This window comes from Hibiscus syriacus, unplaced genomic scaffold (assembly GCF_006381635.1).
Source record: "Hibiscus syriacus cultivar Baekdansim isolate YM2019G1 unplaced genomic scaffold, ASM638163v2 tig00116965_pilon, whole genome shotgun sequence".
Lineage (NCBI taxonomy): Eukaryota > Viridiplantae > Streptophyta > Magnoliopsida > Malvales > Malvaceae > Hibiscus > Hibiscus syriacus.
This window is the reverse complement of record NW_024063490.1, coordinates 6,259,631-6,270,838: the sequence shown is the minus strand read 5'-3', so window position 1 is coordinate 6,270,838 and position 11,208 is coordinate 6,259,631. Positions and strand designations below refer to the sequence as shown.

Genomic DNA, 11,208 nt, shown 5'->3' with positions numbered 1-11,208 from the left:
TTAGACTGCGTACCACTGCTCTCCTTCCCCATCACCGATCAAGAAACCCTCACTTTCGATCTCACGCTCCTCAACCAACGAGACGAGGTTCACCGGCTTCTTGCTCCGGCGTTCACGAGCGTCGGGATCGGCGGCGCTTCTCACGACGTGTTGATCGATACCATCATCCAACGTGGACTGGAGATCGCGGACTGGACGTTTAATATGGGATTCAATTGTAAAGTCTTACATTTAGAATCGGTGATAAAGGCTTGTGTTGATGTAAGCGAGACCCGCCTTGAGTTGATTAAGAGCAGGGTTTTGGAGGGTTTTGAAACATATCATTACGGGACGGTTCCGGTTCCGGTTCGAGTGGAAGATGGAGATGGGGATTGCACCATTTGTTTGGAGGGTTTTGAAGCCGGATCATATGCTGCTCGGATGCCATGTTCTCATGCTTTTCATCCTAAATGTATTGGAAAATGGCTGGACCTCAGTCATTGCTGTCCTCTTTGTCGGTTTGAGTTGCCATAGATAGATAGAGATCATAATTGGGAGGTTTTGTTCATCTTCTTTTTCGTCCGTTTGCTTCTTTGCGATGCGGTGCAATTCAGACGTGTGAGATGATAATTTGAGTTCCGATGAGCGAAGATGGCGTGTTTTGTTGGTTGACCTCGCCAACTAGTTACATGAGCACACCCTAACCTAAACTGTCGTCTGTGAAAGTGATTATGCTGATACGGTTTCCGGTTCTCATTTCGTGCCAGGCAAATCCTACCGACGGGTTTGTCTCTTTTCTTAAAGTCTATCATATTCCCTGTGTTTTGAGTGCATTTTGTAGGTACATTAGTATTGGTCCTGCATGGTGTCATTGACCTAGAAAGCAGCATGGTTTCATCAGGCACTGCAGGTTCAGATATGATCATTATCTTGTCATGCATTTTGTTTACTACATAGCTGTGTTCTTTAGCATATGCTTTTGGGACAATATATAGCTAATGTCCTATCTGCGTTTGATTTCGCAGATATTTCCAGGGCATCCCCCATGTTGTCACTCAGGCTGAGCAAAAAGGTGGCTGTGCATGCTGATTACAACACAGATCGAGAAACCACCGATATAAAGTGAGGAACTTGATATATCTGTTCAGCCGAAACTTCCAAATCTCAGAGAAAGGACGGAGAACTTCGACAAAAAGGCATGTTCGGAGGGGGACTATGAATGCTTGTATCAGGGTTGCTGCCATTCTTCACTATCAGGACAGTGTTCATTCCCCATATCACATGTCTTCCTTCCTGGCAGTGCATTGCCCATACTCCTGCTCACAGCATTCGACCAAAATTCGGGTTTTATAGAACCGGCATATCGATAATAGCATGTTCATAATCACAAGAATTATAGAAAGATACCAGGATTGTTAGCTTTAAATCTGATAGTCAGCCATCCTTTCACGGGGAGTGAAGCAGCACTGGGGTAAGGTGAGTCAACTAGATTATATGTTTCTGGATCTGTTGTACTGTTGAAATTCCCATAATCACTTATCATTGGGAACCTTTTGTACATCTTTTTCGTCCATTTGCTCCTTTTCTCAAGCCTAAACTTGTTCTTGTTATTGATTTTTCATACTCAAAATATGATTTCCCTTACTAGAAACATTTTCAAACTGGCTCACTTATGTAGTAAAAGAAAATATTGTTTTGCCTAAAAGTTGTGTTCAAACAGTCGCGTATGCAGGTTATATATGCATTGTCAATTTAGTTAAAAAATTCTAAATAAATACCAACTTGTAATCATCCCGGACTATAAAAAAAACTAGAAACAAGATCTCCGTAGCACAACTAAACCAATAAGCTAATCATTCTCTTGTGTATCACCTTCACAACCCTGTAAGTCAAAGAAAAACAGAGAAGATGAAGGCAGACAAAATATTCAGATGAAGTCAGGGTGGATCTCATCTTCAACAATTTGACACTTGATGGATTCAGTGTTGTCATCACCATCTCCCCATTTGTTCACATAATGTGCAGGGTTTGTCGGACAACTTTGTTCCTCCTCATCTTCTGTCATGTAAAGGCTCCACTTTGAATTCCCTTTAGCTGCTGCAGTTGTTGCTGTTGTTGGCTTGATTTTCCTCATTGAATCCACAATGTTCGCTGCATCTCTTAGTGTAAAGCTGCTTCGTTTTGAAGCACTTGTGGCAATGTCTCCCAACGCTTGCTGCTGCCTCAATTGCCTCCCATCTGCAATTATTTAACACAAAATATACTATTTAAATATGCATCGTGTACAAACCAAACGACCTCAATAAAAAATTATTGTTATTCTTTGAGGCCCCAGTCTAAGCACCAAAAATGCTAAGTACGTGAGCATTCAATGACATACGGGGGAGAGTTATTTATGAACATATTGTACGTCAACCTAATTATATGATCGAAAAATAATAAAAAAGTAATTTCACATCATCAATTTAACACCATTATTATTAACAGTCTAACATCATAAATATGGATGACCAACTGAGAGGAATTGCGAATCCAAATCCAAACTTTAAAGTTTAAAGAGAACATCATTATCATCAACTCCCAAGATTCAACTCCCAAGATGGACCGCAAAATGATTTATAGAATTACAGTAATTACCTTGGGCAAGGAGCACGGTATCCTTTCTGCCACTCCTCTTGGATAAAACAGGCTTATAAAGTTGATGATGATTGCTGCCTTCACCATTATCATAGTTCCTCAATTCGGGTCTCTTGAATTTCTCCTTTGCCGGCAACTCTGTCACTATCTCCGGTTCCAAATCAACCCCTACACCATACACAAACACATACATACATACATACTAATAATGGCAGTTGAATTTATTTTCTAAGTATGACCTTGTTCCTCTTCTTGTAAAACCGTTTCGGGTTCAACACGATCCTCTGAGTCAAGATACTCAGTCCAATCAGTGCGTCTCTTCTTCGGATTCTCCGGAAGCCCTCCGCCACCTCCGTCGTTTTCGTCTTCGAAATTGATATCGTACTCCGAATCGAAGGGTTGGTTTTGATCGGAGAACTTGCGTGACATATTGAAAGACTGGACGAACTTGCGGACGTCTTTAGCGATGGGACCCTGGGCAAACACCCTGAGAACCGATTGCTTTTGATTGCAAACCACGCACGTCCACTTGTTGCTACTCTTCTTCCTTTGTTTCACCTGCGATTTAATCCACCATTTTTCATGGGGATTCGATTGAAATTGCTTAGAAACGAAAGAAAAAAGGAACGATTAACTTCGATTCACCTGCATTGTGGAGCATTGGCAGCATTGCAGAGCTACAAAAATGGCGGTTGACATGATATGGGTTTTCCCCTTTACTCTCTTCTGTTTGTCTCACTGTTTTCTTTTATGGTTTAATTCCGATTGAGGGGGCGGTGGGGATGAGCGGGACATTTCAGATTTTGATCTTTCGCCATTTGGCGCCAAACTTGCTGAAGGCAAAAGTGTTCGTTTTAGGGTTAAGGGTAAACTATACAAATGGTTACTCGACTATAAGATATTATTTTATCGAGTCCCTTAACTATTAAAAGTTACAAATGATTCCTTGACTATATAGGGAGTTACTTTGTTGAGTCCCTCGACTATTAAAAGTTACAAAATATTCAGTCGACTATTCATTATATTCCAAACTAGTCCTTTTCAATTAAAAAATTAACAGTCATTTGATTTGAACGTTAACATGCTGACTAAGATATGATAGTCGTTTGAGATTATGAGATCAGATTTTATCATATTTTAATCACTAGGTTAACATATGACTCATACAATCATCAATTTTTAACGAAAAAGAACGAGTTTGGAACATAATGAATAATTGGGTGACCATTTTGTAACTTTTAATAGTCAAGGGACTCAATAAAGTAACTCCTTATAGTATAGTCAGAGGATCATCTTGTAACTTTTAATAGTCGAAGGTCTTAATAAAGAGATACCCTATAATCAGGAGACCATTTATGTACTTTACCCTAAGGTTAATATCAGCCTTATTTTTCCATTTAGATAAAAACTAACTTTTAGTCCCTAGACTTGGTCGATTTTCTCAAATTGATTTCTAAAATTCTTTATTCATATTAGTTCTTGTACTGAAATTTTTATTCTTTCGATAACGTGTCACTCATAAATCATACTTACACAAGTGCACATCATTCAAGGGATTAAGAATTATTAAATTCTAGAATTAATATCAATAAAAATACCAAATTTGAAGATTAAAAATTGATTTACTTGTTCTTTAATATATAGTTAGGGATGATATTTTAAAATAAAAAAATAGATTAAGATTCAACTTAAATTTTAAAATATTTTCATCAGTCTTGAAAAATTAATTGATATTTTCATTCTAACCTGATTTAACTTTTTTTTATTTCTTTTACCGTTTTTATTAAAATAAAAATAATTAAATAAAATATTTATTTATTAATTTATTCGGTACATTGAGTGGAACCGGCTGATTTTTTGTAATAATGCAGACCAAAAAAATTGTTCGAATAGTGCACCCAATAGATTATTTGTTCGAATGGGGTGAATGCTACAATATAGAACGGAGTCGCATTGTGCTTTCCGCGTCTCAAGGTCGCATGAAACACCATGCGACTCTCCCTTCCCTAGATCACCATGCGTCTTTCCCCACCTTTAATTTTGTGTTCAAAAGGCTAAAATATTGGGAGAAAGACGCATGGTGATCCGGGGAGAGGGAATCACATAGTGTACTATGCGATATTGGGGAGACGCGGGGAGCCGAATGCGACTCCGTTCTATACTGAAGTATTCATCCCATTCAAATAAATAATCTCTCAAGTGCACTATTCAAATATAATTTTCCCACTACATTATTGCAGTAATTCAGTCGACATTAGCCCTTAACCTGAATGTAAGATTAAAGATTCATTTCATGTTTTCATTCTTTTTTCAGATTGCATAAATGAGAAATGCAATAGTTTTAGTTTTGTAGTTTTCCTAAAAGTACGCTCTGTAGTTATCGGATTCAAAGGTTTGATATACTCACGTTGGTTTCCTGCTTTTTTTTTTCCTTCTTAAATATAAATAAGTGTTCAAATTATAGTGCTTTTCATGAATAGGTATCTGAATTGTTTTTTGAATAATTTCGGTGTTTAACGTTATAAACGTTACAACTTTAAGTGCCTTAGGAGTGAACGACGTCAATTTCCTCAATTAAGAGACATGTGCTACAATCTGGTAATTTTATTTTTTTTAAATATTAAAAATATTAATATTTTTATAAAATCCTAATTTTTCTTATTTTACAAAAAAAAAAAACTCTAAAATCTCTAAAATTTTCAAATCCTAAACCTAACCCACCGCCACTCTTTTCGGCCATGACCATCATCATCGACGTAGTCTCTGTCTTCTTCCTATGGGATGGGAAACCATCACCGATAGCATTTTCAAGCTGACTTACTTCTTTAGTAAACAAATGTTGTTTTCTTTGTAAGATTTGAGTTCAAGCAATCACATCTGCAGGTTGTATGTACATTATTAATTGATTAAAATTGATATCAACTTGTAATCATCCAAACTAATAAAAGAAAAAAGAAGATATCCGTAGCCCAACTAAACCAATAAGCTAATCAATCTCTTGGTCATTACCTTCACAACCCTGCAAGTCAAAGAAAAACAGAGAAGATGATGCACAGACAAAATATTCAGATGAAGTCAGGGTGGATCTCATCTTCAACAATTATTTACTTGATGGACATTTGTTCACATAATGTGCAGGGTTTGTCGGACAACTGTGTTCCTCCTCATCTTCTGTCATGTAAAGGCTCCACTTTGAATTCCCTTTAGCTGCTGCAGTTGTTGGCTTGATTTTCCTCATTGAATCCACAATGTTCGCTGCATCTCTTAGTGTAAAGCTGCTTCGTTTTGAAGCACTTGTGACAATGTCTCCCAATGCTTGCTGCTGGCTCATTGACTTCTCATCTGCAACTATTTATTTAACACAATATGTACTACATTTTTATGTGAATTATTACTGATAATAACAATTAAACAATAAAAAATGATAGCATAAATTTATATGAACAATTGAGTTGAAACAATCACCAACAGAAAAGAAAAATTTTATTGTAAATGATATGATTGTATTCTAAATACTAGAATCATAGTTACATATATGATTGTAGGAACACAATGACCTTAATCGAACAAAACTATACTCCAGTGGAATCATTGATGAGCTATCTAAGAGTTTTTGCATCACCACAAATCTTATTTTCACTTTCAATTTATTTATTCACCAAACTAATCATATTATAAATCTTTACCGAATCAAATAAAATTTCAATCACAATCTCTAATATAATCTCTCTGCCCACGGCAAATATTGTTGAAAATGTTTTCTTCTAAGAGAAAAGGTTTGAATTCCTTTTGTCTAATTTTGTTTTTAGTCCCTCTACTTGTGCTGCTGTTAAGAAGCTTCTGAAGGCTTTTACGGAAGCTACCCGAGTCGGAAAAGGCGGCTTTGCAATTCTCCATGGGACTCAAGATTGAACAGCTCAAGGCCGAGGTTCAGCAGTTGGATGATTGATGAGGCTAATTCTAATGGAACTTTGAATCCGCTTTGCTTCATTTGTCACACTTGGTAGAGAATTAGAGATGAGAGATTAGTGATTTTCTATGTTGCACTTGTTGAAAGTAAATTTTGGTGGCTTTGCACATGGCTAATTCGGTGGCTTTCGGTAGAATTAAATGGATGCAGCAATTGTTGAATTTTTCAACAATGGTAAAATCTCAATTTTAGTCATTGTAATCTAAGGTATTTACAAATTAGTCCTTAAGCTTCAACTATAAATACCCTAGCTCATTTAGCTTCAAAACCATCCCAAAGCATTCTAGCTTTCTTCCAATACTAGAGAGAATTTAGAGAGTTTCTTGAGAGTTGTTTTATCCTATTTATCAAGAGAGAATTATCATTGTTTTTTCCTTGGTAGATCGAGAGAAGTTGTAATTCCTATTTTCTCATAGTGAAATTTTTCTATCGTTGTCCGTGGTTTTTACCCTATATTATTTAGGAGTTTTCCAAGTAAATTTTGTGTCTCTTTTATCTTCATTTTTATTTTCTCAAATTATCAGTTGCGATTTTGCTATATTCGATAGCCGTCTTCCGCAACAATTGGTATCCGAACCAGATTTGAGTATGTAATATCTACTTATTGTCTTTGTGGTTGCCACCAAAAGGTGGATCCTCCAACATAAGAAAGTAAGAAGTTATTACTCATTCTTTGAAGGTTCCAGAGAACTATTCACGATAGTGAAATAGTGAGAGCTATCCGTAATAGAAGCTATGACAACGAAATTTAACATTGAAAAATTCAATGGGAGAAATTTCTCATTGTGGAAATTGAAAATGAAGGTCATCCTGAGGAAAGACGGTTGTCTAGCAACTATCAGTGAAAGGCTGGTGGATTTCACAGATGACAACAAATTGATTGAAATGGACGGGAATGCTATGGAAAACTTTCATCTAGCATTAGCAGATGAAGTATTGTCAAGTATCAAGGAGAAGAAGACAACTAAGGAGATATGTGATCATCTCACCAAATTGTACGAGGCCACATCGTTGCATAATAAAAATTTCCTTAAGAGAAAATTGTACACTCTCCGTATGCCAGAATCTACTTCAGTGACGGAGCACTTAAACACATTGAACACGTTATTTTCTCAGCTTACATTCTTAAGATGTACTGTAACACCCCCAACCCATACCCGACCCGGATATGAGTCAAAGATACTACATTGACTTTGAAACACAACTCTTAACAAAAAAAATAGCAAAATATTTCGACTTATATTAAGAAAATACGATAATATACATATTGTAATATAAATTTATAAAAATATTCAGAGCATACACAACTTAACCCTTTAATTACATGCCAACTGCCATTTACATAACAAAATGACCTACTGATTAAGTTGCTTCTGATCTGGTGGTTGCAGGAGTAATGCTGTCAAGCTGCTTCACCTGTCTCGTCTATTTCCTCGGATCCTACGTGTGAAACACTCACACGCTAAGTCATCGACTTAGTGAGGCAATAATAATAACAAGGCAATGTAATGTAATGAAAATGTCATGATCATATGAGATGAGATGCAAACATGTACTTAATCAATGTAGTATACATCATCAATATCCATACCTGTAAGCGTATGACTGTAACATTCATGAATCTGTATTAATAAGTTTATTGGCCCATGATAGCATATTGAGAACCTAAGGTATCGGAGTAATGTGAGGTTGTGCACTATGCTGTCACCACAACTCGTATAAATGCACCGAAGTGCCCCGTAGAATTGCACCGTAGTGCTATATAATAATGTCCATAAGGACCACATAGAATTCCTTAAGAATCATATACATATACTAGGGATCAAGTATGTGTCTTTCAAGACTTCACACATGTTCCAAAGAATATACATATGTCCCAAAGAACCGCGTAGAATTGCACCGTAGTGCCATATAATAATGTCCATAAGGACCACATAGAATTCCTTAAGAATCATATACATATACTAGGGATCAAGTATGTGTCTTTCAAGACTTCACACATGTTCCAAAGAATATACATATGTCCCAAAGAACCGCATAGACCCTCTACCCTTGGCATGCCAACTATACCTATAGTTCTCATCTACATAACATGGGCTTTTACATTTCACGTAGTCTATATCGCGTAGACATGTAATTTCTTACCTTTTCACATAGCTCATAATTTTTCCCACATATTCATGTCATGTCTCATAATACAGAATATGCTCATGTATCAAGATATAAAATCTAGACTTATCACAAGTCTAGAATGCATGATATTTCTATAATCATCCTATGCATATGCACTCACCTATACTTCTTTGCCTTTTCCTCGATCGATCCTACTTGTAGATTGTTCCCGAACTCGAGTAGGCTCGGTATCTACATAAACATAATTTTCAAGATGATCATCAGATGTCTATGTCTTGAAATTAAGCTTTAATAGCTTACTAATTTAAGGAATTTATAGCTTAGTCTTTCTTTCTTTTCTTTTTTTTTTCTCATGGGGGAATCGGTTCCCCCCCTGGGGGTATCGATTCCCCCCTAGCATTCTGGAATTTCATATTCGTTGAGGGGGTATCGGTTCCCCCCTGGGGGTATCGATTCCCCTCTAGCATTCTGGAAATTCATATTCGTTGAGGGGGTATCGGTTCCCCTTGAATGGGTACCGATTCCCCTAACCCAGAAATCCTATTTTGAGCCCGGAAATCATCTCATTTCAGCTCAAACATACATATTTCAATCCCTTTAATACTCTTAGCTCTCATACACTTACTTAAACTAATTATTATCCATTCAATACCTCTAAAACTAAGAAAACTACTCATCCATATAGAATTGAAGAATCTTACTCCAATTCCAACTTGTTCTAATTTCAATTCTATTACTTCATACTTCTTAATTAGCTTATTGACAAGTCAAAAATCTTATTCAAACATCAAAAACTCATCCATATCAAAATTTCATCTAAAAACTCATTTTCCAAATCTATCTCTAAAACACTTATCTTGTAGTTTTAATGTCATATAAGCTTTCCTTTAGCTTATATAACATCCAAACTTTCATTTCCAATCTTAAAAATCAAAGAAACTACCAAGGTTCAGCTTCTTACCTTTACTTGCAAGCTCCACGTTTGGAGAAGGAAGAGAAGAAGATAAGAAAGAAGGAAGAAGAAATGAGAGGATTCTGGAAACCTAATACCCACGTGGGTTCTAATATAATCCCCAAGGAATATTTAATTATTTCATTTACTCAATTACTCTTTTACCCTCTTAATTCCCCTTCTTTATAATTAAATCCTACACCGAATAACTCAAATAGATCATTACACTCTTCCATCATTTTACTTAAATCACCAAATGTTGAAACTTTGCAAATTAATCACTAACCCGGCATGGAGGATGTTACAAATCTCTCCCCCTTAAGAAAATTCATCCTCGAATTTTTCATTGCACGAACAAATGAGGGTATTGATGTCGCATATCCTCTTCACGCTCCCACGTTGCTTCTTCTACTTTGTGATTTCTCCACAACACTTTGACCAAAGGAATAGTCTTGTTCCTCAATTGCTTAGCTTCATGGGCTAAAATTTGAATCGGTTCTTCCTCATAAGTCATATCCAGTTGTACCTCGATCTCTTCTGGATTTACAATATGGGAGGGATCCGATCGATATCTTCGAAGCATTGAAACGTGAAAGACATCATGTATCTTTTCCATCTCAGGTGGTAAAACTAGCTGATATGCTACCAGTCCTACTCTCTTTACAATCTCATAAGGTTCAATAAACCGAGGACTCAATTTTCCTTTTCGACCAAATCTCAACACCTTCTTCCATGGGGACACTTTTAAAAACACTTTATCTCCAACTTGAAATTCAATTTCTTTCCTTTTTAGATCTGCATATGATTTCTGTCTGTCTGCTGCAGCTTTGAGATTACTCTGAATTATCAGGACCTTTTCTTCTACTTCCTGAATCAACTCAGGACCAAGCACTTCTTTATCTTTAAGCTCGTACCAGTTCAAAGGCGTACGACATTTCCTTCCATAAAGAGCTTCATAGGGAGCCATCTTTATACTCGACTGATAACTATTGTTGTAAGCGAACTCTGCCAGCGGTAAATACTTTTCCCATGATCCTTTAAATTCCATTACGCATGCTCTCAGCATATCTTCCAATATCTGAATAGTTCTCTCTGATTGCCCATCAGTCTGAGGATGAAAAGCCGTACTAAAGTTTAAATGAGTCCCCAACGCTCCATGCAAAGATTTCCAGAATCTAGAAGTGAATCGAGGGTCTCGATCAGAGACTATGGAAACAGGTACTCCATGCAATCTAATAACTTCTCTAATATACAGCTCTGCATACTTTTCCATAGAGAAATCCGTTCTAACCGGAAGGAAATGCGCTGACTTAGTTAATCGATCAACAATTACCCAGATTGATTCTCTTTTGTTCGGAGTCAAGGGTAACCCCGAAACAAAATCCATCGTAATATTTTCCCATTTCCATTGAGGAATGAAAAGCGGTTGCAATAATCCTGATGGAACTTGATGCTCGGCTTTGACTTGTTGACATATTAAACACTTAGACACAAATTCGGTGATGCTTCGCTTCATCCCTGACCACCAAAATCGATC

General features: G+C 36.7%; 1 protein-coding gene across 1 annotated transcript; it reads right to left on the bottom strand.

Annotated features, from left to right (window-relative positions):
* Positions 1 to 1,867: 1,867 nt before the first annotated feature.
* Positions 1,868 to 3,324, bottom strand: LOC120191244 (MRN complex-interacting protein-like). The gene is made up of 4 exons (XM_039194217.1): positions 3,262 to 3,324; positions 2,856 to 3,174; positions 2,617 to 2,784; positions 1,868 to 2,217 (listed from the first exon to the last, which is right to left on the bottom strand). Exons 1-4 carry the CDS (start codon positions 3,313 to 3,315, stop codon positions 1,907 to 1,909), a joined length of 852 nt encoding a protein of 283 aa, XP_039050148.1. The 5' UTR covers positions 3,316 to 3,324; the 3' UTR covers positions 1,868 to 1,906.
* Between the last annotated feature and the right edge of the window lie 7,884 nt (positions 3,325 to 11,208).

Bases quoted from the DNA above. Each gene is read 5' to 3' on its own strand.
- LOC120191244 (XM_039194217.1), bottom strand. From the start codon at position 3,315: ATGTCAACCGCCATTTTTGTAGCTCTGCAATGCTGCCAATGCTCCACA. The intron at 2,785-2,855 runs GTCATACTTAGA...TGTATGGTGTAG, and splicing joins TTTACAAGAAGAGGAACAAG to GGGTTGATTTGGAACCGGAG. The intron at 2,218-2,616 runs GTAATTACTGTA...AAATAATTGCAG, and splicing joins TACCGTGCTCCTTGCCCAAG to ATGGGAGGCAATTGAGGCAG.